Genomic DNA, 21,180 nt, shown 5'->3' with positions numbered 1-21,180 from the left:
AGATCTGTTGACACACAGCAGACTTACCATAGGTCTACAGTCTATAATTATTTTGAAGACTAATGGAAAGCGCTTGATTTTTTATTCTTCAGTTCCATTGAGCATTAACATATCCAGATGAAAATCCCATGATGCCACATTTATGGTTTTTGATATATAAAAATCAAAGATGTTGCCATTTGCCAAGATCAGAAGTAAACAACAAGACCTTTAGGGCGTATGATTTGGACCAGTGTGATGTCTTACCACAAGACATGACTCTTTTGTACATAGTCGTCACTATAGTCATAGTCCATCCATCCGTCAATCAAGTCCATCAACTCTGGTAACACACACAAATAGCGGAGGAATGTATTTAAGACTGTTCTTACCCTGACAGTTGTGTCCGTCGTGGGCCAGCATGAATCCATCGTAGCAGGTGCACCTGTAGTTGCCAGGTATGTTGATGCATTCATGGACACAGCCTCCATTGTAGTCGTTCTCACACTCGTCCATGTCTGAAAGAGAAAGGTGGTTGTGTTACTTATTGTTTCAGTAGTTTAGGTTCTCACTGCTGTTGTTGTCAGACTAGATGTAGAGCAGGGGTGGGGAACCTTTTATTTTTTTACAACCTCCTTCGAGGGCCATACTAATTATTGAACTCATAACCTCTGCAAAACAATTTTAAGACACAGCCCATACATTTCACTTTTCTTTTATGCTGTGCAAAAAAGCAACTTTTTTATCCTGTATCTTTCTGTTTTATCAGAAAACAATTAGTAGTAGTAATACATTGCATTAGTAGTTCAATGCAACAGTTTTATCTTTGTAATCCTTTATTAGTCTGACAACGGGGAAGTGTATCTTGTCACAGCAAAAGAACATATGAAGTATAAAGGCAGTAAACAATAATTAAATAGAATAAAAAATAATATAAGTACCAAGTGGTACTTGGTGATAGAAAATAAAGTGAGTATTGCACATGGCAGTGGTGGAATAGTCTGTTCTTGGTGTGGTGGTCTACCTCTCTATCTCTCCATGTTTGTATGTTACGCTCTGCAAAGAGCTGCTTGTTGGACCAGACTCCGCCGAAGAGCGTTAACTTTATCCAAACGCACTCGTCCTTTCAGCTCGTGCAGTTTGACATGTTTCGTGTTTCACTGCAAGCCCGTCCGCACAAACTAGGCACACTGAACTTTTACTTCCTCAAAGAAATAATCGTTCGTCCATTTCTCCTGGAAAGTGCGACATTCTGCATCCAGCTTTCTCTTTGTTACACTCGCCACGCTGCGTTCACTGATGTCAATGACCATCTCGTTTAATATTGAAGTTTTTTGACATGACGTGACCACGTGATGGCACGTTCCGCTCGTGTTGTGTTCAAGGACCCTGATCTTGGCCAGGAAAAACAGTCAATCGCCCGTGTATTGCTGTCTAGATTTTTATTCTAGTTCTATTCTAGTTTATTTTTTTGCGTGTGTTTATGAATTACCTCGAGGGCCGGATCAAATGGTCTCGGGGGCCGTATACGGCCCAGAGGCCGGAGGTTCCCCACCCCTGATGTAGAGGCTTATGTTCCTTTTTCTGAAGCCACAGCTGGGATTCATTCTTGAACAGTTCTTGTGTTTTTATTTGTGTCACATGCCTCTGTTGTGCCCTTGAAACCTTCAATATTGCAGAGGATACTCATGTCTGCACATCAGTCAGAGCAGCTAAATAAAGTGGCTGGTGACAGTATTATTACAGCATGTTAGTAGAAGGGGAGAGAGATGATAAAAAGCCTGAGACATGCATCCTAACAAGTTTGGATTCCAATTAATGTATTTCCCCGGCAGCATTTCAGTGCAGTAATGGGAGATACTCAGGAAGGGGTGAGGGGGGCAGTTGGGTCTTGAGCGAGGAAGGAGAGGAAAGTGTCAGCCGGTGTTTATTCGTCTGGGGATGCACCCTCCCCACCTCCATGCTGAGCCAGCGGAGGCTTTCACAGGACCGGCTCACAAGTGGTTGCCATGCGGAGCCACTTAAACAAACAGTCCTCCCCCTCCGTGTGAACAGCAGGAGATCCGGCAGGCAGCGAGGAAGACCCCAGCCCACATCCTCCTCCTCCCCCCTCCATTCTGAGGATGACACAGTGCAGGTATCTGCCTGGGCTTCTCGATTCCGGCACCCAGACGTTATGCTGGATCTGACCATGTTGGATGGCTTGTTCTCTTCTTTGAGCCAAATAGGATGTCAGTTTGATGAATACAAAGTCACTTGTGGCATTTAACTCTACATTGTCCCATCCTTCACTCTCTTCCCGTCCCCCAACCTCTCTCCCTTTCTGCCTCTCATTTCACTTCACACCATGGCTGTTGTCTGTCAACATTCCACTTACATACCTGCTAGCTTAAATGCCTACTCGTCTGCCTGTCAGTCAGTTTGTCAGTCTGTCTACTTGTCCTTTAGCATGTCTGACAATCTGCCGGCTGATATCAATGAAGGTATATTGAGAATTAAGTCACAGACACCTCCCTCCCCTTGCAGGTGTTACATATATCATGTAATCCAATGGTAAATCACAAACTACAGCCTCTAAAACTAATTCAACTAAACATACTCAATATTACAAGGTGTTCGAGTTTTAACACGCAGAAATTACAATTAGTATTCCAACTCGCCTCATTCTCTGTAGCATTTTGACTCTTCAATGAAACTCGAGTAAATCTTATGTGACAATCTGATATGTTTGATGAGTTTACTACAACGTTGAGCTGTGAGGTAATCATTCAGAAGAAGTCCTGAAGCACCTGAAGTTGAGCAGTCAGCCCTAATCTAAAGGGTTAGTTCATTCAAAGATAGATAGATAGATTTTTTTTTTTTTATTAAATCTTTTTGGGCCATTTTCTACCTTTATTTGACAGCTATAGTGGAGAGAGACAAGACATGTGGGGAAAAAGAATAGGAAAATGACATGCAGCAAATGGTCCGGCCAGCCAGGACAAGCTCCTCAAGGCATTGTGCCCAAGTGCTATGCACCCTAAATCCTCAGCTATCGTGTAGCCCCAACTTTTTAAATATTTAACCAAAACTCCCTCACTTTAACCAAAGGGTTTTAGTAGCCTAAACCTTACCACATGCAAAGTCCTACAATTGTGGCATACAGCGACGATGGACAACACACACTTAAACACACAGACATGGCTCTCAGTCTACACATCCTGCATGTGGACATAACCCAGACCTGGACACTGAGCATATACAAACACACAATTGTACAGAATGCACGGGCACACCAGAAAACATGCAAATGTTATCACGCACACAGAAAACAATACATATGTGAATACTGACTCACATACTACTAGTGCAGACATGAGAATGGACAAATGAATGCACTCACACACTACAAATGCACAAACAAAAAAACAATCAAGCACAATTGTTTACCACACGAATCACAGAGACCTTCTACCCACAAAACACTTCCGTTCAGATGATTAACATCGTGATTTGGGCTTGAGTATGAACGCTTTGAAAAGTCCAAAAGCAGGAAAACATAAACATGAAAAGTTCCTCATCTGAGAGGTTTCACTTGGTTAGAAACCAGCATGACAAAAGCCAAATCAATGCCACATTCGGCACCATGAAGCGCCAGAGACATGTTTACCAGAAGCCAATTACACAGGCCAACACACATCAGCGCATTTTAATTCTGTTTGTCTGATCTCTGAAAAAGGGACCCAGTCTCTGTTCTTGAAGGACCACTCCGGCATGATAGGGGTTTAAAGGAATACTCACATCCAGACATACTCGCAAGCGTTAGATGAGAAGATTAATAACAAGTCTAAATACTGTAACATGAAATAATGAACCTGCTCTAAAAAACTGCTTTAATTGAGCTGCATTTGTGTGTAAGAACAGCCAGAATTTATCTTAATGGTATGGAAAACATAAAAAACAATCATGAGGGAATTTAAGAGCCTGAGCCTTGTGTATACAAACTCCTCACGTCACTGGCTCATCCTAAAAGGCATTTGCAACCAATTAGGGTGAGCTGGAATGGGCGACTGTTTGGGGAAAGGTTGTTTGGACACTTTGCTGTGCTGCCAGCTCAGATGGCGTGGTTCAGCACGATGTGGCACTTCCTCTGTGCTCTGCTTTTCATCTGTCAGAGATGAAGGGAGAAGGTAAAGACTAGAACTACTGAGGGGAAGAGAGGCTCACCACTGAGGGTGAATGAAAAGCAGCAGGTGATTAATTGGTGCCTGAATCGTTTCAAACAGGCAGACTGAGACTACATTCACACTGCGTTGGTTCAATTTGAAACACATCTTCTTCTCTCTGTTTCGGCCTTCCTTTTGAACTAAACTGGTTTAGCATTTAAAAAATTAACCGTAGTTCAAAATGTTGTTTGATGAAAACAACAGGAGGAACGAGGGTTTACAAAAACACACCTGAAAACACTAGTGTGGATGTTGTCTGGGGCAGAGCTGAAGGCTGGGGAGAGTCACACCTGCCCTTAAGACATGATCACATGATTGAGTCTTTAGATCCCAGGGGAAGGTGTGACTTACGGATTTGATTTGACTTTATTATCATTTAGATTTTTTTGAAACAATTGTCAAAATCAAAGCAGCAGAGGCTTAGATATTCTGACTCTTAGTCCCCAGACTCGCTCAAAAAACACTGAATCCCACATTTCCCATAATGCAACCAACAGAATATTTTTCAGTAGCAGCTTATAAACTCCTGCCCAGTTTGAAACACAGCCTTTCTGTTAAAAATGTATAGTTAGCAAGGCCAACATAAGATATACCCTGGTGATATCAGAATCGACTACGCTCCTGCAGAGTCACTGACATTTATCATATGTGTAAAATGGGCAGAGTTTGAATGGACAAATCCATACTGGTTCACTGTATCGGAGTATCAAAACAGACCTGAACCGTAGGGAGTACATCTATCTGGCCGTAACTGAAAATCAAAACATCTAAAGTTAAAAGTATTTCCTATGGGTTTTGGCTCAGGCACTATACAACCAGTTTCTTTTTCAAGTAGTGGTAGACTACAATATAGATTACATTTAGTCTCTGTACTCCATTATTTTATGTTCCAATATAGTGTATTACACAACATCTGTCCCCATCTTAAGGCCGGGGTATGCAAAAACAAACTACCGGTAGGTCCTTCAAAAGGTTGTCCGACCACATGTGGAAAAAGTGTTTATAGCTGTTCTGAATGGCTACACTTGAAGATGGGGTCAGAAGGGCGAGACGTGATGACCGAACAGCGCACAAAATGTGGCAATCTTTTCCTCAAAGACTGCTGATTCTGATTAGTCTGAGGCTTACTTGTAGTGCCCAACAATCACCGATAATGTGGGTAAAACCTTCATTTAACATGAGCACATACGATACATGCAATTCAACCAATTCAATTGAAGTATTCTAGGGGTTTCTGCTTGTCATGAGAAAATACAGGAGGATAAACTGGTTGAATGGTGGTTATGTTGGGGTGATGAAGGTTTGAAGCATGCGTTAGAGAGATTAGAGTGAGGTGGGAGAGGTTGGTGGAGGGAGGAGGAAGGTGCCTCGTAGGGTCTAAGTTGGCCCCAAACGGTGCCACTTCCTGCCCCTGAGCTGTTGTTGACATCTGACAGCGGTGCCCCGACAGCTTCAGCTGCTTCCGCTCTCATACGCACGTTTTCTAATTGCCGGGGAATCGCTTATGCTCCACGTCTCATCAAGTGAATTAGGCGCCTTCACTGACAGCCCCACGCCCCCTGACTGGACAGATGGGAGTAAAGGAGGAGAAAGGGAGAGGAGGGGATTCTTATAACAGTACTGCAAGCATGTCTGCAGGTTTCTGTGAGCTAAATGCTGTTTCGATGCCATGTAGAATATCATTTTATGATTTTTTAATAAGAAAATATATGAGGTGCTACGTGTTAAGGCAGACCAAAGCACGAAAGAAACTACACATTTGCAATATCTGGAAGAAACAGTTGAAGAAATGCATTCAAGCCCAATTTAATGCGATATTGTTTTGTCTCTGAGGTGGTTGGAGCTAAATGTCTGCAGCTATTATGCGTTAGCCTACACATTTTTCCTGTGTACTTTAAAGCGACACCAGATTAGTTTCCAGTAAATGGTGTGAAACTTCTGCACTTTGATGAGGGAATCATTGTGCAAATGAGCGTGGCTCTAACAGTAAACAAGTTTGAAGCAGAGCAGTTGGGTTAGGAGGAGGGGGGCAATATAGGCAATTTGTACTACAAAACATGCAAATTCACTCAACTGGTCCTTCACAGCTCCATTGAAGTATATTTTCATATCATCATTAAATCACATGTTATGTGACAAACCCACACATTATTACCCAGCTCTGCAGTTTAACAGAGCTCTTTGGCTTTTTCTCTCATAGTTTTGGTTTTACAGCACATGTACAGTAGGGCTCAACCCTGCTTCAAGACAAGGCGGCAACCTCTGAGTCTGAAAAGCGAAGGCAATGCGGGACTTTTTAAAATGGTATTTTCTAATATCTAAGCAGGGGGCTCTTCCTCTGGTTACAAAAAGAAGACCGTTTGTAAAGAAGTCAAGGGTAAAATGACCATACTTCTGACTTTATTTATACATTTGTTTTTGTTGGGTTGCTTTGCACGACCTGGTAAAATAATGGATAATAGATACATTTACACGTTACACATTCGGACACTCGATAAATGAAATGGCAGACGCTATATAGTCAAAAGTGATTCCGCACAGAGCCACAGTCTCAGCAGTTGGCAGAGACAGAGCTAAGTGAAGCATGAATGTTGGACTTACATTCTTCAAGTGACCCGAAGCACGACTTCAAATGAACATTAATGTTGCTCCGTGTCTGCTGGGTGTCCACGCGTAGCAGCTCGATCACACAAACACACACACACACACTAGCCGATGTTATTGGATTAACGATGACATTTAGACATGTCATGATAAGGAATAAGGGAGAAAAGGCACAGGTGTAATTAATAACATTAACGAGTGCCCTGGCGTGGTACACAGCAGCTCACTGTAACGCCTTTACCGTGTATTTAAAGGGAGTGAAGTCCTCGTTAATTATATTAGTTGCACCTGTGCTGTTGCTGCAGTTACAGGTCAAAATGTATGCCACGAAAGGGACCTATATGACTGCGAGTACGTCAAAGTTCTACTTCTGAATGCAGCTTTTAAAGTAAACAAAACCTCAAGGCACTTCCTCTTGGTGCTGGACTCAAAGTGCAGTGAACATCCCAAACATCTGCATCACTAGTCACCATATTATATGGTGGATGAATGTGGCTGATTTATCATGCCAAAATATTAAACATGTGTGCTTCTGAGGTTGGATGACCGGGCAAAACCAGAAACAATCGAAATAACTAAAAACAATGTTTAACTATATTCCACTACCCAAGCTAACAACGTGACTGGCTGCTTCGCCAATAGCGAGCCACAGAGCAACGACCTGGTTACCAAGTCAAGGCTACTCATTAAGACAGACCTTTTTCTTTCAGTTTTGAATTTCTGGAGTGAGAAAGAGTGTGAATGTGTTACTATATAAAGCCATAGTCGTTATGCAGGTCTTAGGCTGCACATCCAACATACACTTTTATCTCAGCTGTGGAGTAAAAGCTAAAGTCAGTACCAGGCTGCAGGGAATTTATTTTCTCCCTGTGAGCGTTTCCTGAGTGACATTTCCATCCTGCAGTGCCAGACATCGTCTGTCAAGGGCTGACAAGGAAGCGACTTGGAGATGCTGGCATGAGGTCACTGTATCTATATATAAAGCCTGAGCCTCAATGAATCTGACCTGCTCCACTGAGTCTGAACATGGAAGAAGTAGACAAAGAGACAAGGAGGTGCACGGACGAAATCTGCATTGGGTTGGATTGATTGTGAGTGTGTGTGTGTGTGTGTGTGTGTGTGTGTGTCTGTGTGTGTGTGTGTGTGTGTGTGTGTGTGTGTGTGTCTGTGTGTGTGTGTGTGTGTGTGTGTGTGTGTCTGTAGCTAGCCAGTGAAAAGAGCGGCTGAGTGATGACGGAGGTGCAGACGCCAGGCAGACAATGGCCTAGTAATTGTCTGCAACTATTCCCTCTCTCCCTCCCACCTGCGCCGTCTCCCTCGCCATCTATTCTTCCCATGAGATTCTCTCTCCTCTCTCTCTCTCTCTCTCTCTCTCTCTCTCTCTCTCTCTCTCTCTCTCTCTGTGTAAAGCAGGTCAGGTCTTCATTACTGTGGCGTAGGGTAAGGGAGGAGCTGCAAGTAGAAGCCAGTCTCAATCAGGCAGGGTATCTTTCGTAATATGTTCCGATCTTACGTACAAAAAAACCCAGAAAAAGGATGATGTCACCATTCCGATGTCGATAAAGAATAAATATGGATCACTAATTGTTCAGTCTGGATGCTCACATGTTGCATGAACCACACCTTGTCTGAACAATGTGTACAGATTAGTCTGGAGTGATGCTCTGAGTGCACTTTACTGACGAATACAACCTAAATCAAAGTCGCCATTTTAGTTCTTGTTGTTTCCGTGTGTTTCTGTCCAGCTCAGGCCAGACTGAACAAAGTCAGAACACCAGTTCATTTTTATCCCACACAGATACAACTTCCATTGATTTGACTTGATTGACCATTGACTAAAATGTGCACAGTTTCATGTGAAAAGGTTTCTCCTACTAAACTCTATCGTCATTGTGACATCACATTGTCTACGTTTGACTTGTTATATAATTACGAAAACACAACAAATAAACTGATTGGCCCAGAAAGGCAAACTACACAGCCTAAACCTGTGTTTTAGAACATTATAACAGTGTTCAAAGTGACGTTTCCCTCCATCTGATTCATATTTAATTAGCTGCTCTGGTACAGAGATAAAACCTTGGACTTTAAGTGAGACACAGACACACACACAAAGGCGTTTGTGTGTGTGAGAATAGAGATGGCAGAGGCTGTTAAAACACATTATGAGAGGGAGGAGAAGAGGCTTCTATTCAGTGCAATGGGCAGCGCTGATGAAAACCAATCAATTAGCCTGTAAGTGGCAAATGCTAAGTAAACACAGGGCAGGCCTCTGACAGCTCTGTGGCAAACAGCCAGATCACTCGTCCCCCAGGACCATCATACACTGTAAGAAATGTCTCTTTTAACAGAACCTGTAACTATGTATCAAAATCACACTTTTTCCAAAAAAAGAATCCAGAAATATTAATTAATTCGTTGCTATATCAGTTTTTAAAAAGAATATCTTCACCTGAGGTTGATTAATATAATCCAAGCCCACAAGCCATGTTGAAATAAGGCAAAATAAAGAAAATGTGTGATTTCTGGTTAGACTTTTATGAGATTTAAAGAGAGCGAAAGAGGAATGCCATCAGTTATCTCCCATGTCTCATGGACTATTTCTAACCTGAACTCTGAAAACACAGTAAAGTCTCTGTGATTCAGTGATCCATTTTATCATAATCCTTTGAATTTTTAACTTTCAGCCTGGTAAACAAGTGCTCACAACACTCTATCAACAGACTGTTGCAGTTTTGTTAGGTCTCTGTATAAACAGGGAGACAACTCTGGCACTGTTCTGCACACACACAACACACACACACACACACACACACACACACACACACACACACACACACACACACACACACACACACACACACACACACACACATGCAGTAAAGCAGGCTTGACTGATACACAGCTCCTCCCGCATATTCTTCATTTGACAGCAGAGGGATAAAAGTTCAAATTTTTCCATAACGAGCCGGCAGTATCAGTTTGTGGAAAAGTCTACAGAGAGGGCAGCGTTCATAAACGCCTGATCCGATTTCAGTGGCGAGTAGCTTTCAAAGAAACACATTCACTTGAGAAACTGACTCCTCTGGGGACACAGTCCTGAGGGAGCGCTCAGACACACCCATGGTCAGCGGTTGAACAGCATGGTCACCGGCCTAGGTGAAACTCACTACGACTGGGATGTGATCCCGCTGAGTCCTGCTGAACTACTGGGCAGCCGGCTCCTGGCAGAACAATGCGGCCTGCAAGCTGCTAATTTGTAGTGCCGAAGTGTAGCAGAGGCTGAGAGCACAGGTCGTCTCCCTTGGTCACCGGGGCTCGAATCCCAGCCGTTACAAAAGCACATGAGCGAGCCAGAGTTTTCTCAATGTGGAGCCACACAGGCGACATCCCTCCGGAACCTCTAAAGTGCACGTTAATAATGTGATCATCACTGCGATCCATGTTCTTGTGGTTTTCTTCAGAAAAGACAGTAATGTCTGTACATTTAAAAGATTCTATTGATATTTTGACTACATAGAGCTTTTCAATCTTGACAAATGTACATCTGTTTGTTGGCCTCACCCAGCATATTTAGCTTTTGTTTTGTATGTGAAAAGTCGAACCACTTCACATTGTTGCTTTCTTTGGCAGCTTCTTCAGTGCTCAGCTCTCATTGCTGTGGTGTTTCTGCACTGTGCTTCCCAGAGACGAAACAAACTGCAAACAAAGCTGCATCACTTACTCTGAGCCAAATCATTTTTCTGGGAAATATCTGAGAAAACACTGAGGGTTTTAATTAGGAAATATCAAATCAGTGTTTAGGCCCTGATCCTGATCTTCTAATATTGAGTATTTTCCATAGCAAACTAATACAGTGGTGGTGATGGCCTAGTGGTCTAGTGGTACGCCTTCCAAGCTGCCACCATTGTACCCCTGAGCAAGGTACTTAACCCTGAGTTGCTCCAGGGAGACTGTCCCTGTAGTTCAATGTAAGTCGCTCTGGATAAGAGCGTCTGCTAAATGACTTGTAATGTAATACAGCTGCCCTGTTAGACTAAAGTGCATTAAGGCCTTGTTCAGACAGAAATTAGATCCAGTTTCCTCATTCATTTCAATGATGCCACGATAACTTTTTAGAACTATCAAACCTTATCGCACAATATTATTACCACTGTGCAGTATTTTGAAGCCTTATTTAATTTTGTACCAGACACACCAAACAGACTGCACAGAGAAGTAGTGGCGAGGGAGGTTGACTGTTGCGTCGCCTGCGTCTGGGCCAAAATGTCCCACTTGAACACACCTCAAAGACTACAGCCAACAGGCCAACCAGCAAGTGCATTCTGCGCCTGCGTGAGAGATAATAACTCTCCATACCAGGCGGTAGTCTGTATTTGTCATTAGAAAAGGGCTGTGGGTCAACAAGCCGTTGTTATGAAACATACATGAAACAAAGCAGCATTTGTCGATCAAAAACATATCCGAGTATCGGAAGGCTCAGATGAGATGAAGATACAAAATACGTTTGTTTCTCTTCTCGTGCACTGATTTGCTTAAGCTTAACAGCCAATTAGAGCGATTTCTTTCACAGAAGAGCTCCGTCGGAAAATCCGCCGACAAGGGCCGACTAGCGCCAATGATGCGTAACACACAGCAAAAACTGCGGCAACAGATGCTCACCAAAGGCCTGACATTGGCTGACAGCCGACCGTCGGCTTGGTGTGTCAGCGCCTTCAAGCAACACACCAACACCACACCAAATGAAAATGATTTTAAGTGGTTCTTCCTTCTTGACTTTACGTATTTAATGTTAACAATATTCTGATTCTTGCGTGGAACAGAAGACCAACTCATTACCCGAGCACGGTTGTTGAGAAGGTATTTGGAGTTTGTCTTTCCAGTCTACACATTTTTGGGGGAATTTGAGAAGGTTTACAACCGTGTCCCCCGGGGAGTCCTGTGGGGGGTAGTATGAGCGGGGTCATTGCTATGAGCCATCCGGTCCTTATACAACTGGAGAGAGAGCTGTGTCTCGGCACAAAGTTAAACCCGTTTTCTGTGGAAATTGGACTATAGCGCTTTTCTAGTCTTAGCAACCAATCAAAGTGCTTTACAACACAAGCCAGCATTCATCCATTCACACACACATTCATACACTGGTGGCAGAGGCTACCATACAAGGTGCCAGCTGCTCATCAGGATTGATAAACATTTACACACACACACACACACACACACACACACTCACAGGAGCAATTTGGGGTTTAGTATGTTGTCCAAGAAAACTTTGACATGTAGAGGGGGCCAGGGATCGAATCATCGTCTAGGACAACCACTCTACCTCCTGGTTGTCCCTTGTTATCGATTCTGTCTTTGTGGACAGGATCTCAAGGGGCAGCCGGAGGAGTGTCCAGTTCAGGGACCTCAGAATTATGTCCTTACTCTTTGCAGATGATGTGGTTTTGTTGGTTTCATCAGACCGTGACCGATTTGCAGTCGAGTGTGAAGAGGTCAGGATGTAAGTTCATCACGTGTGGATTGCTCCCTCCAGGTTGGGGGTGAGTTGCTGTCCCAAGTACAGGAGCTCAAGTATCTCAGGGTCTTGTTCACGAGTGAGGGTAAAATTAAAGTTTGAGATCAACAGACGGAGTGGTGCGGCATGGGGAGCGATGCGAGCATTGTACCAAACCGTTGTGGTGAAGAGGGGTCAGTCATTTGAAAAGAGACGTTCCGACATAAACCTCCATGAACTTAGGTAAGTACCAGTAAGGATGAGATCGCAGATACAATGGTCCGAAATGAGTTTCCTCCGTAGGGTGGCTATGCTCAACCTTAGAGATGTGAGGAACTGGAGGGAGCTCCACCGCGACCCAGCCCAGGATGGTTGGATGAACGGATGGATATTAATACTAATACTCCACCTCCCCCGTTATCTGAACAGTCATTTCAAAGACAAAATACTAATTTGATGGAGTAGGAGAGACATTTCCTTATTGTTAAGGAGTGTTTCTGTCAAGGATCTGTAAGTTACCATCATTAGTTTGTCTGGAGGCTGATGGATCTCAGTGGTGAGGATAGTATGAAGGAGGAAGGAGTACAAAGGGTGCATCTGGAGGTCTCTGAATACATGCAGGTGCTCTGGACTGAAAGGTCTGATAATATGACAAATGAGCGATAACAGTGTGGCTACATCATACATTTCAGAGCCAATGTACTCGTGAGGATTATGGAGTATATATGACGAACCCTCGGTTTTATCCAATTTCTCCCACGGTATGTTTTACTAGACTGTTGAGTGAGTGGTTGCTGATAAGGAATGACGCTGATAATAAAGAAGCAGAGAAGACCTGAGGGATGGAGAGTGCGAGCACAGACGCTCTGCCGCTTCCAGGTGCTTCCAGGAATAGCAGAGGCTCTAATGGTGCTGGCCGGCAAAGTGGCCCGTAATGCCTGTTGATGGAAAACACAGCCGACCAATTACAGCGGCCATATCTAATCACTGGGGTCAGGGGTCAACTCCCAACCACCATCTGTCTTCATTTGACATCCCTGTCATGAGCTGTTGTCTCATCACTGGAGGGAGTTCGAAAGGTCTCCGTGTACAGTCAGAGGGCAAAGGGAGGGGAGTGTGTTGTACCGCATGTTTGACACACACACACACACACACACACACACACACACACGTGCAGAAACATTCAAATGCTGGATGTACAACGGTGATGTAATAAAATGTGGTTGACATTCAAGCTCCAACGAAGCAGATTAGCCTACAGCTTCCACACACACTCAGACATACACACACTTAAACAGAAACACACATACTGATTCAAATGCTGGCCTTGTTGAAGTGATGTTATAAAAAGTGGCTGGCAGGACAGTAGCTTTATGGTAGGAAGATCATATTCCTGAAAAGCCAAAGTCTCTGCTGTCTGCTCTCAGAAAACAGAGGAGCTGTTGTTATTCAGCACGCCTCGTTCAGACTGTGTCTGTCTAACATAAAAGACAACAGCGCTGCATAATTACACACACTTTCACATGTAAAGGGTCAGTTCAACCAAAGAAGACGTCAGCTAGAGATACTACCCACATGGTAGGAAAGAAAAACAATAACACAGAGAGCTTATGGGAAGATCAACAAGCTAAGTTGTTTTTGTGCTATAAACCCACTGTAATGGCTGGAAAATGTTCTATAGAGAGCAGCAGTCCTGACGTCACATCTGGGCTAGCATCTGTTGCACTAGCTTCTGTAACTCAATGTAATCTGTCATTTAGCATTTCTTTTTTTTAAATGAAGCATGTTCGTGGGATTTACTTTCCATATTTGAAGACAAAGTGGCCACTAAAGCACATAAAGCATTGTGTTAGTTCGTCCAGGAAACGGAAGTCATCCGCCCCAGATGTAATCAACTGACAGCAAACCAATCACACCCATTCTCACAAATAGGTGGTCAATTTAAATATGACTCCATTCTTCACTGTTCCCTGTTCCCTGTTGCAATAAATGGTTCAATCTATGACGAGGAATTGCTATTAGAAGTTAAAACCTCATTTTAATCATCAGTTATTATTTGTTAGCATTCAAAAAATGACAGTTTGACACCATGGGTAATGTCATTGTCGTAACTTGGTTCATTTTTGATTCGTAAAATTCATTTTACGCTCTTTTTTCTAAGGCTGCCCCCTAAATGCCGATGATTCGAGAAAGCAGTCAAGAAGACCCACAGTCGACTGTCATTTTTTGTACACATGCAATGAAGAAGCAATAGCATGGCAGGTTGTAAACAGAGATATCAAAGATTTATTCAAAAAATACATCTATATATGAGGAAAAAGCACAAACAAATAAACCACCAGCACATGACAAGTCAAAATGACCGTCCACCTAACATACTGTTGAGTAAGATTATGTTCCAATGTTTTTAGCTATTTGCTTTATTACACATATCATAGTGTTTTGAATGAGGTTGTCTTTCTGGAGCAGAACCTGTAAGTTTTGCTTTCACTTTGGCACTATATATATCCCCTGATGAAAAGCTGTGTTTCAGCTCAGAGTGCAGAGTTGGAAATCTGGTTTATAGCCCTAGATTTCAAGAAAGTGGTGGATAGTTGTACACGGAATCTGAAAGAACACCCTGTCATAAGGTAAGACACCATGTGTTAATGGCTGCTTAATTCATAATGCAGAAGTAGGTCAGGATATATGATCAATGCTCTGGTGATCAGTTTGTCCTACGCTTACAGATTCAGTTTGCGACTTGGGAGAGGTGGCAGAATAAGGGCTTTGGATGCACTTAAAATGTGTGCAGTGCTTCCTGTTAATGATTCCACTCACAGTTCATGTCTCACTCCTCACAGCTAAAGCTACAAAAACAAGACCCAAGTTGAAGTAAAGTATAGCCTACTTCATCAAGGTTTCAAAAATACAAAAGGACTGTAGCATCATTTGTATGAGGGCAATCTGTCTTGTTATGAGCACTGGAGCGCACGGTACATAGGAAAAGATTAGAGGTTGTGTGTGTGTGTGTGTGTGTGTGTGTGTGTGTGTGTGTGTGTGTGTGTGTGTGTGTGTGTGTGTGTAAATACATGTGTGAGCGAGTTAGGATTCTGCATAACAAAGAAAGGGAGAGAGAGCATATCTGTGCAGTCAACGGAGCTCCAGCTGTGGTGTGCTTTGAGGCAGAAGTGAGTGGAGGTGTGAACGCACAGCCAGGTGCTGCCCCTGTCTCACCCTGACACCCTCGCTCAGTCCACTTCCTCCCCATTAATTAGGAGATGAGGGGGGGGGGGAGGCATGTGGGGGTTGTGGAACTGCTGTCCAACCTGCCGTTACATCAGAATACCCAGATCCACTCTAGATGTGTTTAAGGTGGACTTTTGATTTGATTTTAACTGAGGCCTCGTTCCCAATACAAATTCACATTGGGTGTCTACCAACCCTGAGACTGATAGGATTCCCATTTCCTCCACGCTGTGCCAAAGTGTTTATTGGCATGTGTACAGTTGAAAACTAGTTTTACCTGCAGAATAAAATGTGTGCCTGTGAGTGTGAAGTGTGAATGCGTATCTGCAGGGGATTAGATTTGGTTATCTATACAATATATGGGCTTGCACTGTAGGCTGTCATAAAGGAGAGCAGCTACAACAGTAGCAGGTGGAGGAAGGTGGAGGAAACCCAGAAGAGTTCAGTAAAGATTGGGTTTATGTTATCTGATACCGATTCCATCAAAGTATGCCTGGATCAGCCCAGATAAGGATCTTTGGGATTGGCTCGGGACATCACTAGTAGGCATACAGCTGGAGAAGAGCTCTTTTGTGGCTATTTTGTCCATTACCTTTGATATGATAGACAGGTCTTAAATCCAACATTAACTACAGCACTTATCTGTGAAGGTTTTCTGCCTCGCTTAATAAAAGACATCTTACTCTCTGCAATGGTACTGATGTAAAATAGTGCACCGTGAATCATGTTTCCTCTTAAGCCTTTATCACTAAGCTTAAATCGTTTTTCGTCGAGTCATACTGAGGCCTTGAGTTGCAGGAAGTTCGTCTTTTCTCAACCCACCATCAGTGACTGGTCCAACACCAATCTGTTGGACTCAATCTATGGTGATGTGTTATTAACTTCAATCTCGTAGCAAAAAACGGATCTTGTGATGTAGATTGGCTTTGTCTCTGCATTTATAAGTGCACATGTATCTTGATTATAAATCCCAGCCAGTCCTGAATGTGCTTTCACCTGTACTTGGAACAGCCAAGAACCATTTTATGTACTAAGAGTTAATAAGGCCAGAAAGTAGAGACGAAGGGAGGGGAGTGAACAGGAATTATAATGAAAAGACCACTCACCTTCGCAATGCTTGCCATCTCCCTTGTAGCCCGGCTTGCATATGCAGTTGTAGGACTTTGGCGTGTTCTGGCAGAGGGCGTCGATGTGGCAGTCGTCCGAACCTTCCACACATTCATCTGCATCTGCACAAACGTGAAAATCAATAAAGCTGAGTGCCAGTGGATTCAACAAGCCCTGATGTTGGGTATGACTACAGATGATCCGCTGATATGATCATATATCAGCGCCCGTACTTCATTTTATGCCTCTCCATTTTTAGTGCCAGCAATCCTTCGCCTCGTGTTAACTTATATTAAAATGATCCCAGTGAGGTACGTATACATCTGAGTTGAGGTTTCAGAATTGTTAACAGGAAGAGAAAAAGTTGGATTGGTACATCCATAGGATGGATCTGTTTCCTAACTGTAGTGAGCCAGCACTCTGTCCAATGAAAGCTAGAATCATAAGTGTTGCATCTGTCCCATCTTGTCTCTTAAGTGTCCTTTTAAGAGTTCACAGGTCACAGTTTGTGTGTTGTTTAACTGATGTCACATTATAGGAAGTGTGTGTATAACAGTTCAATTCACAGGGGGCCAAACATGTAGCACTTAGAAGCTAAAAGGTCTGCACTTCATATTTACTATTCTTATTTTATTTAGCTTGTTTTACACATAGACTGTGTTTTACACCTACAGTAGGATACAATGATGTATGTTTCGTCATAATATACATAATTCAAAAATCTTGTACACTCACATAATGAGTGTATAAGAGTGGTTCGTAACGTAGTGGTGTGGACCCCCCAGGGGGTTGCAAGAAGATTACTAAAATAGGACATTTATCCAACACAAAATTAAGATTTGGTGTATAAAACATTCCTCTAATCTTAGCGTTTTACTCTTGTGAATTACTGGATAGTTTTACCTCTTCATGACTTAAATAAATAATCCCTCTTGACCTGGTTATAACCCATTGACACATGGAAGCGGTGACCATGACTCACAAGTCCACTGAGTACGTCTGAGTTATGTGGCAAACTAACTACAGACCATCGGGCCAGGGGCTTAAAGTGGGGGGGTCAATAGCCCCTTCCACAATTTCCTACCCCCCTTACTTCTGACGCGCTCACTCGGACCACACCCCAAATTCGAAGGTCGCGGCGAGTAACTAGTTACAGTGTGTCATCCAACCATTTCTGAAGCCAAAGCGTTGGTCAAATGGCTATGCTTGGAAGCGGGATGAAAAGCCTCCCCTTAATGGTGTTCAACCACCCGACAAGCACTTTGTTGAAGCCCACGGACTCCTTTACCAGACAGGGAGGGTCTGATGAAAGCCGCTGTTGAGTTGCATTGTGGGAATCGAGTACCCAAGTAAAAAATAAATTGAGTAAAATCAGTCAGTGCCATTCACAGCCATGAATGCATGCAAAATGGTCTCATTCAGCTTTAATGTGCCTGAATTTTGCTTCTTTTTTTTTTTATCAATCAGATCCCAGGACACTTTTACCAAATGTGTCAGACAGCATGCAGAGAACAGAGGGTTTAACCTAATAGATCAGGTTATTGATAGAGGAGCCAGTCACATCTGGGCCTGAATCCCAGGGTGAATGGTCAACTCATTACACACACACACACACACACACGCGCACACACACACACACACACAGAGGAAGGGGGACCCAGAGACAGTCATGGAGATGTTTTGGTCTCTCCTAGCTGTCATGTCTATTGTTCAGCAGACATTTGCATCCCCACACTGCTCCTCTGCTCGTCCTCTGCTTCCATCAGAGTATAAATAGCCTGTGTGTAAGTTAGTCAACCCGGCTGGAAGCTGCCTGTGGTTCAGCCCCTGCTCTCCGTCTGGCTCTCTGCCCGGCTCAGCTGTATAAAGGCAATAAATAAACGATAAAACGGAATTTACAATTTTCCTGTTAAAAAAAGTCAGTGAGCCGAAGTGAAGAGAGAGACACAGAGTTTGAAAACAAAAGTAACAACAAGTTCAAGTCTTTTATGGGAGTTTTGATGGTGAAATGCTGCAAGAGGAGGCACAATGTTTTATTTTAGATCTGTTCAGCTCTGTGCTGTATAAACCTGAGTGCCCCTGGTTTTGACAAAGCCTTTCCTGCATGATAGCTCACACAGTCTCAATATTGACTCCTCACGCATTCACAGAGGTGGGAGGCTGAACAATGTGCCTGCTGCTGCTGCTGCCTGATCGATATTGGGCCCCTGCTGCCTGCCAGCTCCTCCTGGGACTTGGACGGCCCTCCTGCCACCACCACCCCCCCCCCTCAACCCACTTGAACACACACACAGACACACACAGCCTCCAGCTCCGGACAGGCCACCAAACCCGAAGACAAGATGCTCTCTAGCGGCTAAGCGGACTTGTAAAACCACCTTCGGTAAATCATTTGCCCCACTTCCACACGGTGAAATATTTAAACAGGCAGCCCTCTCACTCCAAATCACAGCAAATGAGTGCTTAACCTAGAGAGCAAGCTGCGGTTTCCGATTGAAATTGACCTTTGCGCGCAGGAAACACAAGTTCCAGTGAAGTCTGGGACGCCGTTAAACCGACTGGAAATCCATTTGCACATTTCTAATGCCTTTTGAGGAAAAACGTGATGTAAAGCTGAGTTTCTACCAAGACTTTGACATTTTATAAATCAAGTATGATTTACGAAATGACCGAATTCAACAAAAAAAAATGTTTTTTTACAATTTCGACCAAAAGATGTGCGCACATGTGAGTTTTGTAGTGCCATTAAGTGCAGGGATTTTTTTTTTACATCATTACGATGCTGTTCTAATATGACAGTGGATAAAACGCCATCAAGTACATTATAATATTATTATAGGAACTTCCTGTGTTATCAAATGGCAAGTTTAAAATGGCCTACGTGTGCGTTATGATTTATTTTTAATCTTAGAATATTTAGAGTGTTTTTCACTCATGTTTCCCGCAAAGCCACCAAATTGTGCATTTTATGTATGACAATAAAGCAAGACAGAGAGGAAAGGGGAGCTCTTACCTGCGAGTCCGACATTCCCCATCACCCTGCAAGTATTTATGAGGAGGATAAACAAACAAACGTCCCGGGAAAAACAAGCGCTCCCCATGCTGACAGACGGTGTGAGGATTCAGCAGGGCTTTTCTGGGGGTTTGGACTGTGTGTGTGTGTGTATGTGTGCGTGTGTGTGTGTCTCTGATACGAGAGGAGGAGGACCGCTTTTGGTGGACTGGCAGCGGCGGGGAGAGAGAGGGAACAGCAGGAGAGAGCGGAGGCAATCCGAGCCCTCTGATTGGCTTGTTTGTGCCGGTAGAGGGGCGAGAGAGGGGTGGGGGGGTTAAGGTTGCTCAAACCTTAAAACCCCAGATAAAAAATAAGATAGTGAATAAATGATAAACACAATAATCCATTTGAAAAGAGCCCCTAATGAGATCTATAGCAATGGTTTCCTACCGGGGTCGGGACTCCCAAAATGTCCAAAGATAAGAAAAGACAATAAATACCCAGATTATTTCAAGGGTATGAAAGGAAATTAGGCAGCATATAGAAAGAGAAGCTCTACTTGGGTTAAACTGCTCACAACTACTGACCATTACCTGTCTGTGACATGGGGTCAAAAACCAAAAATATTTGGCAACCACTGATTTAAATTACCTTTGTTTAGTTTTACTTCATGCTGTTAGGATCCTCATACTGCTGTTTAATTAAAAACATATTATGTAAACCCCTATTGGTGCTCTAACAGTGCCCACTAAGGACCCCTAAAAGGACCAAAGGTCGTAGTTTGGGAACCACATAGGCATTACTGTATAACGGCAATTTAAGAAGCATAGCCTCAAGGAACATCGAAGAGTCTATGAAGGCTAAAATTCTGTAACTTTTTCTCCTTTAATACTTATTGACACACTTTTCTGAATCATTAGTTTAAGGAGGTTTGAAGAATTAAGAAATACTGACACCTAGTGGTTTGACATCAAGATTCAAGAATTGATTACCACCATTGTTTTAAGTATTACACACAACACATATGTATTTAAATGAACTAATATATCACACACTAACTTACACACAAAACATGGGACAGGTAAGTATTCTGGTTTAGAAATACTGGTTGATATATGGGTCTTGGGACCAAATAGGTTGGGGGTAGGTGTATAGGGGCACACTCAATGGGTGCCATATGTCACTAACAGGTTAATCCAGCTATGTCAGGGGTCACCAAACATTCATTTATTTTTAAGGATTTGAAAAACTGTCAAAAATAAATATGGTGATTCTCATTGTTTTAAGTCTTTCTAAATGATTGGACAATTAGGCCTAAATAACAACACTATTATTGTTGTTGTGCTCTTCAAGGATCACGGTTTAGGTAACTTCAGTTGTGTATGTACATATCTTTTTACTTTAGCCTTTTAATAGTGATATTTTATATCTCTTTACTTTAGCCTTTTAATGGTGATATTTTATATATTTTTATCTTAGCCACTTTAAACTAATTTAAATGATTTCATACATTTTTAAGCTTGGTTTTCCTGAAGGAGGATCATTTAGTGTTGAGGAAGTAAGAAAAT

At 42.9% G+C, this 21,180-nt stretch overlaps 1 protein-coding gene across 1 annotated transcript in view; it reads right to left on the bottom strand.

Annotated features, from left to right (window-relative positions):
- scube1 (signal peptide, CUB domain, EGF-like 1) overlaps positions 1-19,773 on the bottom strand; it is an 84,446-nt gene extending 64,673 nt beyond the window's left edge. The window contains 3 exon segments of the mRNA XM_029462164.1: positions 372-497; positions 16,617-16,739; positions 19,631-19,773. Coding sequence (XP_029318024.1) covers positions 372-497; positions 16,617-16,739; positions 19,631-19,718 — 337 coding nt within the window. The 5' untranslated portion in view covers positions 19,719-19,773.
- Positions 19,774-21,180: the final 1,407 nt, after the last annotated feature.

The sequence above is a fragment of the Cottoperca gobio genome, chromosome 23 (genome assembly GCF_900634415.1).
Source record: "Cottoperca gobio chromosome 23, fCotGob3.1, whole genome shotgun sequence".
Classification (NCBI taxonomy): domain Eukaryota; kingdom Metazoa; phylum Chordata; class Actinopteri; order Perciformes; family Bovichtidae; genus Cottoperca; species Cottoperca gobio.
This window is presented reverse-complemented; position numbering and strand designations above follow the sequence as displayed.